Source organism: Austrofundulus limnaeus, unplaced genomic scaffold (assembly GCF_001266775.1).
Source record: "Austrofundulus limnaeus strain Quisiro unplaced genomic scaffold, Austrofundulus_limnaeus-1.0 Scaffold67, whole genome shotgun sequence".
Lineage (NCBI taxonomy): Eukaryota > Metazoa > Chordata > Actinopteri > Cyprinodontiformes > Rivulidae > Austrofundulus > Austrofundulus limnaeus.
This window is the reverse complement of record NW_013952469.1, coordinates 1,819,575-1,844,379: the sequence shown is the minus strand read 5'-3', so window position 1 is coordinate 1,844,379 and position 24,805 is coordinate 1,819,575. Positions and strand designations below refer to the sequence as shown.

At 38.4% G+C, this 24,805-nt stretch overlaps 1 protein-coding gene across 1 annotated transcript in view; it reads right to left on the bottom strand.

Annotated features, from left to right (window-relative positions):
* The window catches only part of tmem104 (transmembrane protein 104), a 51,234-nt gene that overhangs the window by 20,981 nt on the left and 5,448 nt on the right, over nt 1-24,805 (bottom strand). The window contains exons 4-9 of the mRNA XM_014010314.1: nt 23,722-23,843; nt 22,978-23,059; nt 17,946-18,039; nt 16,975-17,055; nt 10,501-10,600; nt 8,815-8,911 (exon numbers count right to left, since the gene is read on the bottom strand). Coding sequence (XP_013865768.1) covers nt 8,815-8,911; nt 10,501-10,600; nt 16,975-17,055; nt 17,946-18,039; nt 22,978-23,059; nt 23,722-23,843 — 576 coding nt within the window. The remainder of the gene's footprint in view (nt 1-8,814; nt 8,912-10,500; nt 10,601-16,974; nt 17,056-17,945; nt 18,040-22,977; nt 23,060-23,721; nt 23,844-24,805) is intronic.

Here is a 24,805-nt window from a genome sequence, read left to right as displayed (position 1 = left end):
TAATATTGCTGTTATGGTCGATAAAAATATTTACCAATATTACAAAAACACAATATTTATGTATACATATGCACAAACACATTTGTGTCTTTTTTTTGATACCATTAAAAACAACCAGACTGCTGACATGGCTCTCTGCTTCAGTTATTACTGGCTGTGCAGTGTCACTATCTTGATCAAACAGATACCACTCAATCAACCATTTCACCTGCTAAAACAGAAACACAAACGGTAACAAGCGAGAAATAAATACTGGACAATAATATTGACCCAGTTTTACTTATCGGACCGATACCAGTATACTAAAAAATGACTAACATTGGCCAATACTGATGTTAAAATAGACATATGATGCTTTTAAATCTTTCTTTATTCACATTTAAATCCTTCAGTTGGGTCTTTATAAAGTGGAACTACAAAGCTTTGGTCTGAACTCCTCCTTATTGTAACTTTACCAGCTCCTCTTTCATCACTTTCCTGCTGTGTCTCAAAGCAGCTAGTTTTGATACTGTTCCTTTAAGATGCTTCAAGCTCCGCCCCCCTCCTGCTTCCAGACCGGTCCACTCCGGTTTGAGAGAGCGGGGTTCATTTTCTAGGTTTGTAGAAACATTTTATTTACAATTTAATTAAAAGATGTCAACAGACCATCCAGCCTTACATGTTGGAGCCAGAGTCTGACCCAGAACCAGAGTCTGACCCAGAACCAGAGTCGGACCCAGAACCAAAGGAGATATAAGACGAGGAAATAAGTCAGGAAATAAGACGAAGAAGTAAGTCCATTTGTAATTCTGTTGCAGATAATTTGACATAATAGTTCAGAAAATGTCAGAAAGCTGAGAAAACTGAAAACTTTGACCCAAACAGAATATAAAGATCTCTCTGCAGCACCAGGAGAGACGAAACTCAACTTTTCTTAACTAGAGACTCCAAGTCCACAACAAAATGTATTTAAAAGCTAAAAAAGTGGATTTTGCAGTATGTGTCCCCTTTAATGTCAATATATTGTGCATCCCTTTCTGGAATACTGACCCATCTGAGCAAACTCCACGTTTCCACTSTGTGAAGGTTGAGAGGTCAACAGTGCCTCTGGCCACAGTTAGAATAAGGCTGCTTTTAAAGATCGTGTATGTAACAACTTTCTCAGCTGTTTTTCAATTACATTTTTAAGTCATCTGACAAATCAGAGATGATGCTTTCCAGTTTAGACTTGCTTCCTGAGATTCTTTGAATGGTTTTATGACATTCTGCTCTGCAGAGGAACTTTAGTTCCAATCAGTTTCATGATTTTCTCACACATTTCTTATCAAATTGAAGATCCTCTGAGCGTCGTTGCTCCTCAGAGATGTTCAGAGACAACGCTTTTGGACCGATCCAGGATTATAATCACCTGTTAGAAATGGCACATTTTGATTTTATTTCTAGACCCAATTACAAGAGAGCTACAGATCTGCAGCTGCACACAACAACAACTATAGGCAAGCCTTCAAAGTTGCTTTAAGTGAAACGCYGCCAACACTTTAGCTGATAATTAAACACTTGGCTCTGGAGACTGACGGGTCTCTATGATAAAAGACAGGGTGGTAATGAGGTGAAGGATGATAGTCTAAACAGAACCGGGCGGTGGAGGYGGAGTGTATCTCTGCGTTTACTGTGTCAGGGCTGATCGTTAAATTCTGAGTCTTTAAATGAAGTTAAAACATAAAATAATGTCAGYTTTTGACCTAGACTGTGGATAGTTTCTCCCATAAAGTGTCTGAGAAAAGTTATTCTTCTTTATATTAGAGCCGAACCGATGGGGAAAAATATAGACCTTTTATATTTAACTGTAGAGCCAATAAATCCCATCAGTTTCATCAGTGCCAACCTAAAAGCTGTTGCAAAAACAATATACAGTTAATGAGTCAGCTGGACTGTTCGCAGCAAAAGCCATGTAAAAGTTAATCACACTGGTCCACTGCAGCATGATTTAAAGGGTGATTAGGCTGTTCCACTTCCATGATTTTAATAAAAACTTTTAATTTTCTGCAACAAGGTCACATTTACCTTTAATCGTGTGTTCAAACTTTAGAGTGAAAATGAAACAACGATAATAAGAAAGACTATGAAACTAAACCTCCACAAAAACCTGTTGCTGCTGTAGTCCAATATATTCAAAAACACGCGTAGCTTTTCATGGTGAAGAAATATGAGTGTCCTTTAGCTGCAGATTTTAGGACACGCTGATGTTCCCAAGACATTTACCACATTACAAACCCATAATAAGCAATTCTGCTCCTAAAAAAAGAAACCATTACACACCAYCGTGGGTAAAAATAACAAGCAACTGCAGACAGAGAAGATTTATGATGAGGCGCGGGACATATCTGAGGGGGAAATGAGAAATGATAATTTGCCTGTGGTCTAATAGCGAGATTCAACTCCACCAATCATCCGAGCTTTTGTAAAAATGAGATGGGAGGAGGAGGAGATGAAGGATATCTTTCTCCCAAATGAAGCCAATGACAGACTTTATGAAAAAATAATTCCAAAAATGAAAGACTCATATGAAGATATGTCGGCACTAAATTAAAAACGACATCCAGTTTATCATTTATTTAAAAGCGGGCCATAATGGGTCAGTGAGCAGCACTTAAGTAAACGCTCCCAACAGAGATACAACCGAACTGCARGACCTAACTACCCAATCAATTCAGAAAGATAAAGCTGCTCAAGCTGCGATCTACAAAATCACAAACAGGCAGGAGGACAAGTAATGAGGTTGGAGCAGGTCGCAGGGAATGCTTTTTGAACTTTTTCATGGAAATCTCATTTATTTCCCTTCAGCAAATGAGATCATTACACCACTCTGAAGTGTCCTTGAACTGAACAACCTGTTTTCAACTCCTCACATCCAGCATCCTGCKTTTTATTATCCTGAACAGAAAGAGAAAATACACACAGAGGAGGGAGGTTGATAAAGAAAGCTGAGAAAAAAACTGAAAGTACATTTACTTTATCTTCATGCACACATGATTTACGCAGCAGGAAAACAAATCTGCTTTCAAAATGCCTGTATCAGACTGCGAGCACAACTCTAGCAGCAAATACAGAATTACTTGAGTTCTTTTTTATGAAAGAGAGTTTGAAGCACATAAATGGAATGAGAAAACATTTGGAGATAAGTTCTGAAGTAGTTTAATCTACATGAATAAACACTTTAAGAACCAACTGTTCTTCTAACTGGTAAAGAAACAAAGCCTATACGATGAACAAACTTCTAAATTCCACATTATACACATATATGTCCGATCGAACGCACTCATTTTTAGGATGAGTTGCTTTTTTGTAAAGATGTTGATGTTTAAGAACCAAAATTATGGAGGGCCAAATCTGACATAATTAAAAATAAAAGCACAAATATATATATTTTATTTATTCATTTCTTTAAAAAAACAACAAAATGTATGAACAATAAAAAAAAACAAATCACAAATAAACTGAAAGGTGACAGAAAGAAGAAAAAAATCTTATATCTGCGCCTTTTTTCTCAAAAAAATGAGTTTAAACAATAATGTTCTACAAACAAAAACTAAACAAAAAATATAAATAATATAAATGGACCAATAAATAAATACACTTAAAATGCACTAATTAAATTACAATTAAAATTACAGGAAGGAGCAGGATCCATGTGCACATCTACTGTGCATGCTTGTGCTGCCTCAATTTAGCTTAAAGTTTAGTTTAAAACAAAGGAAATGAGTAAAACACTTATCTGTTCCTTTATTTTTAAACTAAACTGAGGCGGCGCATGCACAGTAGATCTGCACATGGATCCCGCTCTGTCCTGTCTGTTGACCAATAGGAGAGGAGCTGACCCAAGAAACCCCACCCACCTTATTTACATAAAACGGCAGAACTACATAAGGTAAAGTAAAATCAGCAGACAGAGAAAAGTAAAAGCAACACATGGAAATAAAAAGACTTGTGGGAAAAAAGATAAAAAATAATTAAACAATAATTTAAGAGACACAAATACGTGTACAAGTAAAAGGAAAACATAAAATATACATTTTTTAAAAACAGTAAAATGTAAATTATGAGCTAAAATATATAATTTATTGGAACTAAGCTGGAAAAATAAATATGAAGGTCAATTAAATTATAAAACACGAGGTAAAGTTCTAAGTTTATTTTTTTTAATTGGTGCATTTAAAGAGTATTCATTTATTTATTGGTCCATTATTATATTTGTTTTTTTTTCTAATTATGACAGTTTCAGTTCTCCATACAAAACAGCTGTTTCATTTAAAAGTTAAACTATCAAAGGGTACTGCACCTTCAGGACCCCCCCCCCCCACACACACACACACACACTTGTGATGTCCTTGAATATCATGTTGTTTAGTGAAAACATGATGCATGAGTGTACAGTGCATGCTATCTGCTAAAAACAAGCCTCCTCAATGAATCATTCAGTTTATCAGGCCACAACAAAATTGCTTGAATAATGGAAATCCATCAGTTATCCCTGGGTGACCTCTGTGTTTCCTTGACAACTCATCCAGCAGCAGCAGCATCAGTTTGTTTCCTCTGGTCCTGATCTGTAACTCTGACACAGTTTCCTGCTGCTGTGAGGATTTGATTCCCTCCGGTGGATTTCATCCCGATCTCTCCTTCCTGCTGCGATAATCTCTTTTAAACCATCTTCACTGTCTTCTCCCCACCGCTCCGGCCCTGACTGGGATCACTTAACACATTTTCACTCTGATATAAACCTCTTTACTGCACAGATCAAACATGATTGCTCCAGTTGAAAAAAATAAAATCAAACATTTTTTATTATAAGTTGGATTTTAATGTTAAATTTACCTTTGGTTTGAGTTTGATGCATAGTTCTAACCTTTTGTTAATTTAAGGTTTGTCCCATTACTTTTTAAATTCCATCAACTTGTGCTAATTAAAAATAACAATTAGCATTTTAGCTTCTTATAAAAAAGTCCATAATATGCAGAAATGAGAATTCTTGGTTCATTTCTTTAAAATAACTATAAAAACTTATTTAAGAACACCTAACCTTCATACATGCCACAGACCTGTGACTAACAGGCCTTACGCTGCAATAAAAACACCGTCAGGGTCAGTAAAACCACTGGATAAATCTTTATTAGTCAGTTAATTAATCAATCAGTTGCTTTTGAACTTTTAGGGGGCGGTCAACAACTTTGCTGCACTTGGCACATCAAATTAACTTTAGTCCAACAGGCCTAATGGACACAGAGCAATTGAAATATGAACATGAACAGTGCAGTGTAAGCATAAAAGGCGTGCGAGCTCAGATACTGCATTGATTTTCCGTCCCTTCCAACGTTCAGGGAGAACAATGTATCAAACATTTAAATTGAACTGGCTGCCCAGCAGATCTGACTGGACCGACCACTGCCACTGTGGCAAAGCCCGCATGGTTGAATACTAAATAAAACTGAAGCCTTAGCAGGGGACAATTAAGGGCATAAGTTCAACTGAAGCTAAAGCAAAAGCTAGTTCACGACAGCTTGATATTTTCTATCAAATCTGTGTTAAAGGTCACCGTCAACACACGGGTTTATTCTCCGGTCGGACCACCAGAGGCAGCAAATATCCCAAATATTGAAAGKATATTCCCTCATCAGTTCACTTCAGAGAAGAACATGAAAATCAATAGGCAGCTGAGAAAATCTCAATCAAATAATTGAGTTAAGAGCTTACAGAAGTTTAAACGAGGATAATGGCTGTCAGGTCGATAGCTGACAGAGRTGATGTGTGAAGTCAGTAATGATCGAATCAAAGATCCGACCTGATGGAATATTAACCGGACTCCTCTGGCTCGTGGCCTGAGTGAAAGCGAGTGTGACAGTACAGGACGCGGCAAACAGATTTCAGCTAATTTCATGTCTCTGACATTACACTTATAACCCGGCTCCCCTCCAGGCTGAGCATCAGTGTCAGAACTGACAGTTCATGTGACGGACATATGATGGAGGAACAAGCCCACAGTGGGACACTAAAGGAAACCAACATTGCTCTAAGCGTTGACCCTAAAATACACTTATCACTATTTATTCATTCAGTCGTTCTCACAATGTGATATAGAGTAAAATCATGAACATCAAAAGTTTTGTTAGAATTTCTTGAATATTTCTCTCCAGCAGAAAGAAAATGCCTGTATGGAGGACCCAAACTGACATAATTAGAAATAAAAGAAATATACAAATGGACCAATAAATAAATAAACATACTTAAAATGCACCAATTAAATGAAGTAAATAAAAACAGGAGACAGAGAAATAAAGTAGTAAAAGCACCACATGGAAATAAAGACTTGTGGGAAACATTATTATATTTAAATTCCTGTCTGTTGACCAACAGGAGAGGAGCCGACCCAAGAAGCTCCGCCCACCTTATTTACATAATGAGGCAAAAATGTATAAGGTAAAYGTAAAAACAAGAGATAGAGAAATGTAAAAGCAACACAATGAAATAGAAAGACTTGCGGGAAAAATAATTTTAAAAAAATTAAATATGATCCGTCAAGAGACTTATCTTTCCGCTTTTATTTTTAATTATGACAGTTTTGGTCCTCCGTATGTCTGAACATACAGCCTGCTGTACAGGGTTCAGAGAACTTTGGTCCATCAGTACACTACAAATAAAATAATGTAACTTTAAAAAATAGCACAGGTATAAAAGAATTACAACAGAAAAATATATACTACATTTTCTTGCTTATCCAGACCTGAAAAACACTAAAAACTAATTTGATGTTTTCCATGCTTCACAAGAGACAAGAAACTGTACAAATTAGTGAAAACTAAACTTCCCATTGAAAACAATTTAGACTTCAGACTTTTAGAAGTGGTTTGATCGTCTTTATGCCAGTGTCGGTTCTACAGAATATCTGTCTCGTGCAAATAAATAAATCACTCTGCAGAGTCACCAGAGTGAAGAAGAAATTATTACGAGAGCTGGAAGATCTTTCTTCAGAGAGATAAAGGTCACATTAATATATCATAAAAGTTTAGCTCTCAGCAAGTAATTTTGAGCATGGCTTCCCCAGACAGCTCATATCAAACTTCTGGACCCGAGTGAAAGCGGTCCGAGACAGAGCGGCTCTCTCKGATGAAGACGGTGGAAGAAGGGCACCTTGACACCCTGAAGCTCACTGACAGAACAGAGCTGCTGGGTGCTCACAGGGTCAGCTTCTGATTATTCTCCCCACGGAGCAGAAAACACACCTGATAAGAGCTTCTTAATAATTTACAGTCATCGTTCTGATCTGGACCGTGTCTTTAGGACAGAGAGCTTTGACTGTGAAAACTAAAGTACACACAGACGCAGAACAGAATCACAGTAAGACATTTATCATCACAGCATAATTAACTGCAATGTAGAGTATTTCAGAAAAGATTRCACAAATTAAATATTAACCTCCAATAACTAAGAGTCATAAAAGAGGATTAAGGTCACTGAAAAAAAAAATCATRCATCCATTATCTATACCTGTTTATACCTGTTCTGGGGTCACTGGTGCCCATATTCAGCAGTCACAGTGCGAGGGGCAGTGTACACCCTGGACAAGTCACAAGTAGGGGTGTAAATCACCAGCTTTATCARGATATGATATTACCTAATAACCTAATTTCCCTCTGGGATCAATAAAGTATTTTTGAATTTGAATTGAACTGAATATTACAACGATATGTTTGGATGACGATTTGGTATTTCTTGATATCACAAAGTCTGTCACGATATGATTTAGGGATGGCCATTGTAAATTAGCTCTGCTATAAATGTTGTAGTATATTGTTAATACWTGACACTTGTCCCTATTCAAATACACAATAAATGAAGAAATGAAACGAAATGAATTTCGATTGAATTCAATTCAGGTTCTTTTTTCCCAAAAACACATCAACATAGCACACAAATAGGAGTTTAAGCCAGTGTCAGAGAAACTGGACAAAATGATCAGCAACTTCTTATTACCAGAATAAATGTGTTTTAAAATGCACATATATATAAAACCCTTCAGCAGGTGTTGTTACAGCTGCATGGCTGATTGTGCTGAAAGTGAAAAATTAGTCTTTGAAACTGCAAGTGTAAACATACTGACCGGAGAATATAAATCAGCATTATTTAAATTTGCATTATGTAGTATCCCACAGGAGGACGGAGGAGAGAACATTTCATTTATTGGCGTTTTTTTTCCCTTTCTTCCTAATTCTATTAAATCCTAAGGAGAAGGGGAGGAGAAACCCGGGGCTCAGAAATTACACGGCACATCTATCAKTGTCGTCGTTCAAAGTTAAAGCAGGAGTGGAAATCAGAGTTTGGCTTGCTCAAGACTTCAAGGACATTAAAACATTTCCCGTGCGCTGCAGAGGTTTTAATAAGTAAAGAAAATCTAAGTTAAACAGTTTAAAACTAAAACATTTGGACAGAAGCTAGAACTTTCATTCAACACTGACTCCAAGTTTTCTGTAAACATCAACGATCTGAATGAAATTTCACATTTTAGAGTAATACAGGGAAAGCTTTACATCTAACCAGACATTGTTTAACATTAACAGCCATAAACTACAATAATATGTCAATTAAACTGCTCAGATGACAAATCCATCCATTATTTAAACGATTGCACTGCTTAGTTTCATGTCCAGAATATTAATGGGCCCGTTCACTGCTGCCTGGCCTTTCACAGCAGTCATTAGTGTAGGCTGAGCTCATGCATGGAGATTTTATTTATCTATAACAGGAACAAGCAAACAGTTTGAGGGGAAAGTAATCAGCACTTACCAGAAATATTCTGTACGCATTGTTCCTGGTGACGGAGCCCCAGCACGAGTCTGTATCGTTGTATTTCACACCTCCAGTGCTGCAGGAGTGATTTCCACTGCAGGAAACAAACAGAACATTTCATTTAACCTCGGCCTCGTCAGAAGACAGATAATCACCAAAGCTGTGCTTTAGTCTCTAAGAATGACCAAAATGAGGGGGAAGAAAACTGCACTGTAACTGTTTAAATGACAGTAATCACTGCTGCGTGACGGGACAAGCTCATCAGTAAGAAGTTTGTATTTTGTGGCAGTGAAATATGACATCTCAGTTAAATCTTAGTTACTCTTGCTGGAAGCTCAGTAAAGTGATGAGAGCTTAATGTGATCAGACAACATCAGCGTCCTCATTTAGAARAGATTTTACAAAAACAGTGATTAAAAAAAAGAGAAGAGTTACAACAGCGTCATAAATAAAAACAGGCAAATAATAATAATTCTWCTTTTTCACACGTTGGACTGAGGCAGGGGTCTGCAACCTTTACGATCAAAAGAGCCATTTCTGCTCCTCGGTTCACTAATAACGTGTTCAGAGCCTCAAAACGAGCTACAACTGTGATTATCAACTGGTGGTCCGCTGGCCTATTCAAGGCCTTTTTGGGAACCTTTACGGTCAGTGGAGGTGACATTATAAAACTAAAACAAATTATTATTATTATTATTTATTATTATACACATCAGGACAAATAAAAACACCACATTCGTGTAAACAAGAAAAATGCTGTATATAGTTTATACTGAATTTCATAAAAACTAGAACAACTGAATTATTCAGGCATTTTTTTCTGATTCTTATTATGTAGTCTTCAAATTATTTAAAGATAATTCTGATGGATTTGAGAGAAAGATCATAGAAAGAAGTTGGATTATTTACGTAAACAACAGGCTAGCATGAGCTAACCGGTTTTACTTTTTTTATTAGTCGTATTGATCACATATTTGAATACAAATTGATTTCTGTTGTGTGTATAAAAAAAACTAATATATTCTGTTATGTTTGGTCAAAGAGTTTCAAAGAGCCACTGCAGAGGGACCAAAGAGCCACATGTGGCCCCAGAGCCGCAGGTTGCAGACCCCTGGGGGAAGATCGAGGGTCCAGCTGGTCCCAGGAGGACCTCAATATGACAAAGTTAATGTGGACAGGTGTTGTCTTGTTGCTTATTACTTTAGAAACGGTTATACATTTGTTTTTCAATAAAAACATTTTAAATCAAAGTGAACGGCGTAAGTGCACACTACCTCCTTAAATCTTTTTTTATTATTTTCCCAAAACTACCAAAAACCCAAATGTCAAAAACTGTAACTGTCACAATTTTTGAATCATCTCCATGAATAAATAAAAATAAATAAATATATTTAAAAAACCACCAGCGGGGTTTAAGACTATTTCTGTCGTCTAGAAGGGGATGAGCTCATAGCCAAATAAAAATGTCTTATTTTCAGACGGGTAATAAAAACCTTTCTGGGAGGAAGTGAACAGAAGCAGCTGAGAGAGGCGAGCAGGCCCCAAGGTCTCTGCTAGCAAACTTTTATTGTCTTAATCTACGAGTTCAGCAGGTCACAGAGGGATCAGAGTGGGAGGGCAGCGAGGAGACCAGAACTGAGAGAGAGAATAAAATCAACCTTTAAGTTGCTGATATTGTCTCACCAGGCCACTTCCATGAGTGAAATGGGCACGGCCGCAGCGTAGATGGCCAGATCTCCGTAAAGATAGATGATGATGCAAATGTAGAACATGTTGACTCCCACTGAAAGACACAAAGAATTAAGAGATGAAGGACTTCGGGACGCACGATGAGCAGATTCAGAGTAACACGGGATCAACGGGTGACAAACAAATACATTTATCATTTTTAGCTGCCGTCCAAACACTTCATCAAGATGCATCACTGACGGAGCACGAATGTCAAACATCTATATTAAAATTACACCCTCATCTGCACGCCTCTCGTTACAGCCCTCCGTCCTTTTTCCAGGCCACAGGCATGTGTTTTAATTAATGAAAAATATTAATGGCATTAATTATTAAAGCGAACACTCCATGAGGGAAAACGTCCATCAGCCTCCACTCTCCGCGGGGCTTTTGACCATCTGTCCTCCTGTTTTCGTCCAAACACCTGACTGATAGGACCGAGTCAGATTTCACCTGCAGACACATCAGCGCAGCGAGCCACACATCCATCATCCCGTTGGTTTCTCAAATGAGGGGGGGTTCTACCGCCTAACAGGGCCCCTCAGCTAATTCATTACTGCCAAGGAAATTAGAGGGTAAAGTCCATTAAAAAGAAATAAACGCCGACAGATTTACAGCTTCTCCGGCCACACAGATTCTTTATCAAATCAAGGACTAAAGGGGCCTATTAGGGGGGTTGCATTAAGCTGTGATAGAAGCCAAAACAAGAGCAGAACCAAATAAACAACTATTTATATCCAAACTAACCAAAAAAAAAATGTCTCAGCATTTCATTAAATCAGTGTTTGGTCCATGAAGTGTCAGTTCACAGGCAGCTAATGAGGGCAGATTGCTTGTTTTATCCAACTACTGGTCCAGAACCAGAGCATAATTAGGTTTCAGCTTTAAAAATCTGATTCTGTTTGAGTTTTATTCCTTGAAGTATAATAAACTATAAATATTCTGTGGAGCTGCCTTGTGTTTTTACAGCACAGAAAATAACATACAGAAACTCAAGGTTGACACGTGTATTTATCACGCGGATACATTTTAATGTATAATGTCTTTGTTCTTACTACTGGTTCAGTATAGGGATGCAAACAATAACTTGCGAATAATTGTCAAATACTTAGGTTTATTAAGTTCAAATTTGTTCCATTCGATTAACTGAAAACATCCGCCGGCGCGTCACAAGGCTGATTTAAATCACTCTAACAGGAAAGATGCCCCCCCACCTGAAACATTTCAATTTAAGTCAAAAGTTGAGGCTTAAAAAATTTAAATTGGTTTTTAAATGGTGTTGATAGGACAAGTTCAACTGGAGTTATGATAAATAGTACACGCCACATTTTTTCTTCTTAAAATGATGGTGGTAAATGGATGGTGTTGCACTGCCAGCAGGAAATGTTTGCTTCTTTTTAAATATTCAGTATCTTATAAAAACTTTAGACATGTTTTGGAAAGACCCTTTGATAAAATAGGGAAAAAAATGACWGCTTATTAATTAATTGTTAGTTGCTCAATAAGATCAATCCACTTTAGATTCATTAATTAGAGTTCATTAATTGATAACTTGCCTCAAATGTTACTCAAATGTATCAGAGTGTCATTGGTTGTTTATTTCCACCAAACAGTCCCATGAAAGAAGTCATTCTTATTGTCCTAATCGCTGCACAAACTTAGACATGTTTTTACTTTGCAGATAGATGTGAGACGTACTGTTCTCTGCAGCCCGGCCACAGTTCTYCACCACCTCACAAAACCGTAACTAAAATTTGCCAATTACCCAGAGCCACAGGCAAAAACTGCTGCAAAATACGTCTTCGTTTAGCAGCTCAGCTTTTTCATGTAGCTGTGAGAAGCATTACTATCCATCAACACGTTACCTCTGACCAGACTGACAGTGGACATGACGGCCCGTCTGTAAAAACCTGCAGAAAAAGGTAAAACTACACTTAGTTAACTTACAGAAACCACAGAGAGGACAGAAAAAACACCACATCCTCCTCTGGAAACAAGAGCAGCAACAAGAGAACTGCAAATTATGTTTAAAACATTTTATATAAACTAGATACAGCATAGCCGTAGCATGGATGACCCCCACATGCATACAGAGCACCAATGTACCAGAACTCACCGGAACAGATTTATTGTTTTGGGTGGGGGTCCAGAGAGGGAGATGGGTCTCATTGGCCCAATGGACACCCCTTCTTCAGAGCTAAACAACAAATAAATCTGAAGCTCCTGCGTTGAATAGTTTTTGAGTTATAAGCATTTTTGTTTGTCCAGACACCCCCTTTTCAGATGGAGCCTCCTCTTTAAATATGGGGTCTACTGTAAAACCGTTGTCTGGTGCAGCGAAGGTCAGACTCATCTACAGTCCTGCTAAATTTCAAGTTGATCGGTGCAGCCATTTCTGTGCTACAAGTGACCAAAATTCATTGAAAATTATTTAAAATTTTAATTTAAAAGGGACAATATTATGTGCTTTCCAAGCCTATATTTCAATTTTATACTAAAATAAAGTAACTATGTCACATTTTCAGCTTATGAAAGAGCTATACATTTGTAAAAATCCCCAAAACAATTGACTTCTCATCTTGACAGTTTCTAAACACCTTGAAATTGGTCRCTGTCTCTTTTTGAAAATCCAACCACTTTGGCCACYCCCATTTCAGCACGTAGCCTGCCGGAGTCGGGGGGGCTCTCATGTGCGCTATGATGCAGTTGACCTTTCATCTGAAAATACATTTCCTCAAAGGTATTTTGAATCTGAAAAGAGCTTCACTGAGTGAGCAGTAGTGTRGAGAGCAGCGGACAGTTTTAAGTTTTATTTTCACTTTCCCTCATTTGCTAGCCTGCAGGAGTCATGGGTGGGGTGTGTGGGGTGGGAGGTGGGGCGGTGTGCTCCGTAATGAGGAAGCTCGGCTTAAAGACACGTCCCAGGGGCGTTTCTGGCCCCCACCTGTCGTTTTGCTCCTCAGCATGGCCTTTGGTTGTTTTTTTTATTCATTTATTTTCAATCCAATTATCTGAAAACTTGGCACAACTCATCATGGTGTTTTGTTTGGGCTTAAAAATTGGTCTCATAAAATCATCTGCAGCAGACAAAAAGAATATGAAAGGAACTTAGAGTAAGTGTTTATTCACAAGATTATAGTTTGTAACAAGAAAATGACTATTTTGAATAACCGTATAATAAACACTTTAGTTTTGCCACTACAGTGAAGCTGTCCTTTTAATTAAAAAAAGCCTCAGAATAAATTGTCCTCACACCTAAAATCTCACAAATAATGGAGGAAGAAACTGATTTTTGTCCCCCTCTGTTTGTATAATTAAATTTTGCTGCTTGTTGGACCAACAAAATGAATCTTTGATGGAGAGAAATCAAATATCTTCTGTTCAGATCTACATTAAGGAATCCTRGGAGGCAACATTAACAATATCTGTGAGGAACAAATGAGAAATCATCAGTACCAAACTTGTTTGTGATGTGGAGAATATCAGAATAAATCTGTGCTGCAGCAGACGTCTGATTTGACAGAAACAAGATGATTCTGAGTTTTAACTTAGTTTCATTTCAGAAAACAAATGAAGCCTTCATGAAGCAAACAGCTCTTTCCAGGCAGCACACTTTGAATATTGATTTGTTTGCTTGATAGCAGTCAGCCTTGATTTAACGTGCCCCTGAAATTAAAGTGCATCTTTCAGCACGCTGACACACACAACTATTGTAGCAGCGCTTTATAGAAAATGATGGCGACAAACACTGAGGTAAACATGAGCATTTATCTTCAAAATGACTCCAACTTTCATCTCAGCAGACATTTAAAAAAAAGAAGTCACTTATATGTTCATGCTTGGCTTTAATTAAAGTCAGAAGCCTGTGTTAGAGCTAAGTTCATTAGTATTCGTGGCCACGGAGCTGTTTACGTCAGGGGACCGATGGCTCAGAAACAATCCTGGTGTTTGCACGGCTGCAGCGTTTCCAACACATCACAACACAGAGGTAAGAAAAGCTGAGACAAGATGCTGATGCAAGGACAGCACTCTCGGCCAGTCTGTCTTTGTGACTTTAGCCAAAGTCGTCTTTTAATCAACTTTCAAATCATCAGTGTGAAGGTTACAGCAACCGCTTTCCACAGGGGCGCAGATAAACCTGCCTCCATCAACATTCCTGTCAGCGGCTGCAGGTCAGGCTGATACCATARCCATGGACTTATTCCAAGCCTGCCTCAGCCTCAGCACCGCCGCCACTGCCGCTGCTGTCACGTCAATTTCATCCTAAGAGGAAGTCAGATGTCCTCTAACTCTGCCGCTCCAGCAGCAGGAGAGGCGGCCTGTTAATCGCCTGCAAAGGTGCAGGARGGCCCGACAGACAGAAGTCACGTCTGCACTTTATTATCTCAACAGAACGACGAGCTGCTGTTACGCCGCCTTAATGTGTGTAAATTCAGCACAGGAGAATGAACCTMTTTGCATTCATTCTGGTTAATTACCTTTATTCACGTGCAGAGGTCCCATTAAGAAGAAGCCAAAACAGAGTTCAGGCTCAGCATCAGTCTTCAAAACAGACTGCGCCGTAACGTGTCGTGTCATAATAACATCAACGGAAAGCAGCGTTCAGCGAGTAAAACTTGATTTATTTGTGTGTGTAAAGAATTGATTTTCAATAAAACTGAATTACTGTATAAAAAAACAAGACTTTGTTTGGTGGAATCTGTTCAAACTGCTGGTTTGTTTTAAAACAAATGGTACACTTTACAATAAAGCTCCCCTTATAGATGCTTATACATAGGTTATTAATTCATCTGTAAACACTTTATAAATCATTAATAAGTGTTTATTATGCATTATTTAGGGATGAGAAAGAGACAAAACTGTCTGGTTTCTTGCCAAATAATGAGAAAAAATCTGTTCATGTACGTATTTCATCTAAAGTGTTATATTAAACATTTCAGAKCAAGTTTRAACCTTGTAAACACAACAACACATATTTTACACATAATATTGTACTGTATTACTGCAATTTGCATTTCCACAACCATCAAAGGGAGTCTTATTGTAAAGTGAAGACAGTTGACTATTTATTAATGACTAATAAACGTGTATAAGGAAGCCTTATAAATAATGTATTGTTTTATGCTTTACAATAAGACTCCCTTTGATAGTTGTGGATATGTACAATGCAGTAGTACAATATTATATGTAAAATATGTGTTTCCAATATGTGATTCCAATTGTGTTTACAAGGTAGAAACCTGGTCTGAAATGTTTTAGATGTAATATGTACATGAACAGATTTGTCTCACTATTTGGCAAGAAACCAGACAGTTTTGTCTCTTTCTCATCCTTAATTAATGCATAATAAACACTTATTAATGATTTATAAAGTGTTCACAGATTAATTAATAACCTATCTATAAGCTATTTATAAGCATCTATATGGGGAGCCTTATAGTAAAGTGGTACCAAACAAATAATAAAATGATTATTATATGCTGTCAGGACAAACCAAGACCTGAGCTGGAGCTCACGGCTGTTTCAGTTTCCTCTGATTAGAGCCGGAGCAGCTTTCCCACAGCGTGAGGAGGGAGAAAACTCATTTCCTTATTACCGATCGATCCCGCCACGTGTTCCCTGCACAGCCTGCGTTTCATGGTGAGTAAGGTCATCAGCCATGTTTTTTTTTGTTTGTTTTTTCTAAAGCACCTTTAAGAGGCAGGCGATCGAGTAAGTGACAAGAGGCTGAATGGATGGGAGCACYCTGCAGCTTTAACAGCGTGAGCTGCACGACGGCATGCATGAGCGCGTTCACACGTGCGGGTGTGAACACGAGCCGCCGGGTGACTCGCTGCGTGCCGAGTGCGCCACCTGCTGTTCAAAGGCTGAAGGACGGAGCGTGGCGGCGCAGACGACGCCGTCACAGCTTTGACCTTTGTTCTCTTCTTCCTGCGACGCTGACGAGTCCGAAGCCATGTGGACAGAGCTGGCTTAATGCAAGCAGACATGGCGCAGGAGGAGGCGAAGGGAAGGGTGTTTCTGCATGCTGACACAATCATTGATATGAATGAGGATTGGAAAGCTGCAGGGCTCTCTTTCTCTCTCTGGCTCAAGGTGATTCCCGTTTACCATCAGGAGTCAGCTTCATTAGCTCCAGAACAGGTATTTTCCARGAGTAAAAGGTACAAACATGCTCAGGCCTGATGTGCTCTCAAACAGGTGATTATAACCAAAGGCAATTTATCCATATYTAATTACATCCAATTAACCGCCACCAGCCTTCCTTTGTAAATGAGCACTGAACATTAAAAAAAAATCTGTGATAAATTGCCCCTGCACAGCCGTCCGGCTCGTCCATAAATATTAGACGTGGTTAATGATGATGGCATCTGCAGGTAATTGAATATTACGGAGCGAGAACAAAGCTTGAGGCAAGAAGAACATTACCTTTGTTGAAGAACATGGAGGCCATCTGACCCATCTCGATCCGCTCCACAATGTCGAAATGATCAACGGGACCAGATCTCTCTGCCAAAACCAAGGAGAAAATGCAAAAATAGGTATCCCAAAGGAATATTTCAACTACTTTTACTGCTATTGTTAAAAATTTTATTTGTTAGAGAATCAAAAATGAAATCCACTGCACTTTAAAGTTTCAAAATCAGGCAAGTACTTTTAAAATGGCAATAATTTAACTATCGTCGTGACCAGCTGTGCCGCATTTTGACAGTGTGAAGTGCTATTTTCAGGGGAGCAAAAACAATGGACACAATCCTCTAAAATCCAAGGAAATTACTTTGCTGACTGACAAACATATATTTAACAAAAAACAGAAGTATTTACCCCATTGTTTGAATCATTTTTGAAAATATTGAGTCCCAAAATGGAAAAAACAGACAAAATCGCACCAAATGAAAATTATGATCCAATAAGCCGAAGCCATTTTCACACCATCATATCTCAGAAAGTCTGACACCCACAAACTAAAAAATTATTATTATTATTATTGACATTCAATAGTATAAGGTGCTCACTTTTTTTCAGATAATTCAGTTGCGTAGATTTTGAGAAACTGGACCTCAAAAAAGCAAAAATAGTCATAAATTACTGTCCGAAAACATGCAAAAAAGGCAGATTTTTACACCTCCACTAAAACTTCACCTTTTGATGTAACACTTTGAAACTTTGAAGTTGGTAAGAAGTAGCCCCATAAATTTGATATTTAATAAGCAAAAAATAATTCCTATAAGGCAAGCAAAGCTGTGGTGAAACATGAAAATGAGAAAATAAAAGCTGAAAAGGTATTTAAACAAAGGATTTAAACACATATCTTTACTTTAAAACAAGCAAATAAAACACGGTATTAATCTTTAAAAAGTAATTTAAAATAAAAGTAAAAAGAAAAGATCACCACTCACGGACAGACAGGATGGGTTTAGTTTCCGGTTCTGCTCGGCCTCGGCCCATAACGTCATCGTCTGAGTAGTCGGAGCTGGAGTCGCTGTTGTCCATCTGTGGAGGACGAAACGGTACTTTGAAGCTCTGTTTTGGCTTTGATTTGATTTGATTTATTTATTTAACAGGAAAAGATTATTAAAAATCAAGCCTGACTCAGCACAATTGCTGTTTTACAGCAGGTTCCTGTTCTGCAGCACARAAAACACTCAGAAATACAGCATCACAATCACATCATTATACACCATAGACACAAAGACAAACAAGCATACCAAATTTCAAAAAGGCAGCATTTGCAAAATAGGACATCTAAATATGAGCACAACAAAAAGTGTCCAGCAGATGGCAGACAAGATTCTTCTTAAAGGGCTGTAGTTTTGAAATGGACTTTATGTTTTGAGGAATGTCATTCCATGCTTTAGTATAAACATAGAAGAAAGACCTCTGGCCGTAACAGTTTTTAAAAGTTGGTAATATCACTTGTCCTTTTGTAACAGATCTAGTTGAATGACCACTTCCAGAATTTGATTTGGGCAGCAATACACAGAGAGTTCCATAATTGGCACCTTTGTTTTCTTAATTCCTCTACATAAACAACCGTCACTTTACAAGCTATTAACGCTGTGTTTATTTGCTCTGGATTTGACGCGGGGGAGGCAACATCTGGAAATTACAGCCAACAGCTGGGGAGCACTTGGGAGGATGGAGCGGCTCGCGAGCCTCAACAATCACATCACCGGCACGTCGCATTTCGTAATTTCCCACAGTCCGTGCAGATTATTGTCAATTAACTGTCAGCAGTAGTGAAATTTGTGAGCGCCGTCAGCTGAATTAATGCAGGAGAGATGAAGAATGACAGCCAGTAATGACTCTGCAACAAACAGCAGACACAAGTAGGCTGGCACAACAGCAGACAAACAGCAGTGAGAATCAGAAAACTCTTCATGCCTGGAGGCGCAGACACACCATCAAAGTCAAACTCAGGCTCCAAAAGGAGGAAAGTCAAACAGCAGCTAACAGGGAAGGCTTTACTTCTTCATCCTGCAACTCAGACATGACTTTCACTTTTAAATTAAATTCCACAAATTAATTCTTTTATTTACATAAAAATTACAACAATTTACTGACATCTAGAGTCTGAAATGACAAACTGTAACTAAACATCCAAATATGTGAAGATGAAATCTCGGTCTCAACGGGGTTTTAAATCTGCTTAAATAAAGAAAATTTAATATGTATGAAACAAAGTTGCTATTAAAAATAAAATATTATTAATTTATTTTCATTTTAATTTAAGAATTCTAAGAAAAATGTCAGAATATTTTCCCCTCAGAGGCTCTAACCCTCTTTTGTAAAAACAAGTAAAAACTCTGAACTACAAAGTAAACGTAAAATTGCTACCAATTTTTCTGTTTTTTTATTTATTCTTAAAAAGCAGCATTTCTGCTCAGCAAGGAAAAATATTTGCAAGCAACAAAACACGATGAAGCTGAGCAGAAAGTCCCTCATTTACTTTGTATCCTGGTCCCTCAGGAAACTAACAAAAAAAGTTTTACTGTTTGTTTTAAACTTAATATATTTATTTTAGGGCTGCAATGATACAGAAAATTCACAATTCAGTTCGGTTCAATACTTTAGTCTCACGGTTCGATATTGTTTTGATCCAAAAAAGAGAAATTTCCATGCCCCTTTTAACTTGTAATTTACTTTAATTATGAACATTTGTTTAACCTCAAAAGTACAGTTTTTTTATTAAATGTTGCTGAAACAGCAAGTTTCTCAGTGGATCTGCTCTCGAATATGAAGCCTAGGTGGAGTAGTCGAACACAGATAAACTGATCCTTCAACACAGAGCATCTTCAGAAGACAAGCTGATAAAATAAATGTTAAAAACCTGTATTGTTCGATACAGGTGTGTACTGAACCAAAAGCACTGTATTGAATGGTTCGATATGGGTACACGTATTGTTGCACCCCTAATTTATTTACATGACCTAAAACTGTGAAAAAAAACTGATGAGAACATAACAGGAAACAGATCAAAGAGATTTTCATCTGGAAAGTGTCTATAATGACTTCATTCCAGCCAAAACTGTTTTTTTACTTAATAATAATGTTAGATAAACAATGTTGTCAATTTGCTATTACATGGTTATTTCAGCAGAAATATGAAAACCCTACTGGAAGTGTTAACGTTTCACCAGAACTGTTAGCACTAGCTGCTGCTGCAATTTATACTTGTAATTAACCACAGAATTAATAACCGTGTAATACAGAATGGATAAAGATTTATAAAGCAGCATTTGCATAAATAGCTTTTGTTAAAAACCCAACAGAGAGCAAAGCTACTTATCTAGTGCCAAACATTTCACAGAGCATTATTCAGCTGCAGAGCTGTTTGACATTTAAATTATTAGGACTTCATTCATCACTAAAGCAGAAATTCTGTTCCTCGTCTTCTCCCACAAATTATTATTGTTCATTTCAACCAGATTTAAATAAACAGCTGATAATCTACGTACAAGATTGTTCTCCAACTTGTGCTTCTGCTAAATGAAACGTCTACAGCACCTCTGATGATGATGCGTCAGTCAGTGTGAAAGAAAGGAGAGAAAAAAAAGTGTGGATGTTAATAGGCTCCATTCATGCAGAGAGAAATAAAAGGCATTCAGCAGTAAACATTTCCTGTCGTACTCCTCTCTTGTTTTCCATTATGTGGGAGGAAAATGCTGAGGAGTACAGCAGCCATGAATCAAGGCTGAGCGTTCGCGCCGGGCTATTGTCCACAGGATCATAACTCCTGAAATGGAAACCCAGGGGCATTAAGCAAGATGACTTCTGCACCGAGGGGGAAACAAAAAGCAAAGGCCGAGCCATTCTGGGAGTGCCAAGTCTTTTTCTTAGTCAAAGTAAAAAAATGATTTAAGACTGGTTATTTCCCCTGATAATTGACCAGAGRTCTACACTGATGACTTCATCCAAATTGGGATTTTACAGACGGGAGGCCGGAGCCACTTTTAAACTGTGATCAGTTTGGGCACCTTCAAAATAACAACAACATCCAATTAAAGGTGGGAATTCTTTTCAGAGGTTAAAAGTTGAGTACAGTCCAGTCAGATTGGTTTTACTGCAGTAGAAAAGAAACGTTAGTGTTTCTCCTTAAAAAAGTCAAACTGTCAAAATGACATCAAAAGAGACAGACTTTAGACCAGTCAGGGTTTGTGTTGCAGTTTTGGTACTAAAACCGTGTTTTTATGTCTGATTACGGATTCTGAGTCCATTCTTTTTGCTTCCACAAAAAAAAAAAGAAAAAAAAGGAGTATGTTTTGGCTGAATCTTGCCGAATAATCAGTGGTCCCCAACCCTGGTCCTCAAGYCCCACTACCCTGCAGGTTTTAGTTGTTTCCCCTCAGGCAGGATAGTGGGCCTTGAGGACCAGGGTGGGGAACCACTGGATTAACTYATGATCATCTGTAGGAGCTGCTCTGAAGCGTTCAGAACAATCAGAAAAAGAAAACTGAACAAGTACAGTTTGTTGTAAAGTTTCAGGAGAAACCTAGTCTGGTAAAAACAGCCTCTTGTTCTCTTTGCTTCCTACAGAGGGTCTGGACTCTCWGCTTTTTGGAAGTGATTTCTTGCTGGAGGCGTGGCCTCTGTTGAAGTTTACAACGATTGGGTTGATTTTACCCAATCGRTAACGTTTAGCTGTGACGTATGCAGAGTGCCAGCTCCACCATGAAGGAAGCTAAGCTAATGGTTCACACCCAACGCGATTTCAGCATCAGGAGCATCAGGTTTACATGCAAAGTCTATGGTGGACGCGCTTCAAGCAACGTCGGGAAGTGCTGCGGCGCCTCAAGCGCGATTAGAGCAGCGCGATTTGAACGATTTGAATGATCTGAGCGTTCGACGCGCTGAGGCGCAAATCGCTGAAGTTAGAAAATCTGAACTTTTGCAGCTCGACGCGCTGCATCAACCAATCAGAGAGACTCCACTGTGTGACGTAGTGACATATTTCCTGACGGGCCAGTTTACTGAATGATGTCCACTAACCTGAAACAGACGGAGAGGAGCTCTTTAGCTGAAATCGAGTGCCTGCAGTCGGTGTCCTGACAGGAGATATCCGCACCAATGTGTGGCAGCGGCCCATCAGACTGGAAAAATAGTCCTGAAAGCGAGCTGTGAGCCTCTACTCTGAATTATCTGGTGAATTAATTATGAATTAATTATCTGATGAACGTGACATGCTCTTGCTCTCTGTAAATACAGCAAAGCCACTTCCTCGTCCAACATTAAACAGAGCCCGACAGAGGAGGGAGGGGCGGGGAGGCTGTTGCCGTGCAGCGCTTCAAGAGCTGWCCTGCGTCTGACCTCAAAGTGCACAAGCGACCAACTTKAGCGTTGGCTGCGATTTTGAAGCTGAAATCGTGTTCGGTGTGAACGCAGCATAAGAAACTAACTYGAAACTGTGGGTGCTGTAAACAACCATCCCCTACTGGGAAGAGAGAAGTTCCGAGCTGAACGTGACAGCTGATAATGAGCACTGCAGGCTTTGTGAGACTAGTTTAATTTAATTTAAAAACCTTGTCGACACAGACCTGCTTCATTCACTTCCTCCGCTGCKATTACTAAACTACAGGCAGATTGAAACGGCGCAGAAAATCGARYTCATCGTTCACAACMCCTCCTGGCCTGGAYGAGAAAGCCTCTTCCCTTAAAAAGTTGAACATAACAGCAGTTTTTATTTCCTGAGTCAACTATAAACTCCTTATATTTCAAACTAAAATGATCCCACTTCATAGCAGCAGAGTGTAAACAGTGTTTTACTTGTTGTCCTACTAAAACTCCCCTTGAAGCTGAGCATCATTTGCTTCTTTGGCGTCGTGTTTAAATGGCACGTCACAACAAATGGAGAGCTATCCATCCAACCAACGTCCCATTACAGACATTTACATAGGAACACACTTTGTGCCGTCAGAACATCCATCACCTCACCTCTTCCTTCTCTCTTTTCTTCCAGCTCAGCTGAGCGTTGGCCGCCGCCATCGCCTCGATCACGAACGTGGTGGTCATGTAGCTGACGGAGGACAAGACGCAGGTTAAACCGGTGTCTGAACAAAGAGTCATCAAGAACTTTGAGCACTAAAACCTGGGGTGTTTTGTAAACAGTTTTTCAAATATATTCCTTATTCTAAATTCCTTATTCTAACAATAATATAATAATATTAATAGTAAGTGCCAATAAGTTTGTTTTTATAGTTTAATGAGTAAATCTGTTGGATTCCCTGAAAAGGTAAATATGAAAAAAATGACACTTTTTATCATTTTAATTCATGAACCTTCAAATTTTCTTTAAAAAAATGACCCTTATTGGTTGGTCTTTATTCACAGAGTCTGAGGAATCATTTTTGCATAAACTTGTAAAATTTAATGAATTATTCAGCCGCATCATATTTTTCCATTCTGTGGTTCTTATTTTCATTTTGGGCCAGCAGAATTATTCTAGAAACTACTCGCCAGTTCACCAGAGAAAAGAAACACGGTTGACCTTGCACATGCTTTGCCAATAAAGTCTGAATAATGTGTTCTGCGGGGAGCTGAGAAGCAATAAAAACTGTTAAAGAAAAGCAAATCTGAGAGAAAATATAAACTCAACACATTAAAACAGTCGGACTAAAGATGGAGGATCGGAAGGAGACATTTATTCCCACGGTGAAGGGGAGGAGGAATAAATCTCACCTCATAAATGCTAAAATGCAGATGAGAGTCAAGCTGACCACCCAGCCGGCTGTGGCGAAAGCTCTGGGCATGGTCAGAGCGCCCGTCCCCACGATCAGATTAAACATGTACACCAGCCCCACCTGCAGGAGAAAACATGTAAGAGGATGTAAAGGTGTCACAACACTGCTGTACATGGTATTCATTCACCTGAACTCCCACTTTAAAGATGCAACTAAAGCTTTTTGTTGTGAAACAAACAATAAAAGAAAACCTGAAAACCTGAGTGACCTTRGTCCATCTGACCACTGAATTATTGTCCTTCTTAAAAACCAAACTGCTCCTTCAGGCTGCACCTTCTTCCACATGTGGAGAAGACATTCTAAACCAGTGGTGTCCAGTTCTGGTCCTCCAGGGTCACTAATCCTGCATGTTTTAGTCCTCGCACTGCTCTAACATATGGAGGACTGAAACTGTCATAATTAGAAATAAAAACTGAAATACATAAATAGAACAATAAATAAATAAATACACTTAAAATGCACCTATTAAATTAAAAAAATAACTTTACATCATGTTCTATAATTTAATTGACCTTCATATTTATTTTTTAGCTTAGTTCCAATAAATTATATATTTTAATACATAATTTACATTGTACTGTTTTTAAAAATATAGTTTTGTTTGTTTTTACTTGTACATACATTTGTGTCTCTTAATATTTATATTTAATTGTTTTTAGTTAGTTTGAAGTTTAGTTTAAAACAAAGACACAGGTAAGCATTTTCCTCCTTGCATTTGTTTTAACTAAACTTTAAACTTTAATGTAAACTGAGGCAGAACAACCAGCACAACTGTTTACTTCTGCTCCACCCGGTCACAATTGCAATGAAATTTTAATCACGCTGGACGCCGAGAAAGCGTTTGACCGGGTGGAGTGGAACTATCTTTTAAGACCTTGGAGATGTTTAACTTTGGCCCCAAATTTGTTTCATGTTATATACCTTGCCAATGGCAGCAGTACGCACTAACAGTAATCTATCCAGCTATTTTGAATTGGAACGTGGTACGAGAAGGGCGCAATCGCGATTGAACCACTCGCAGT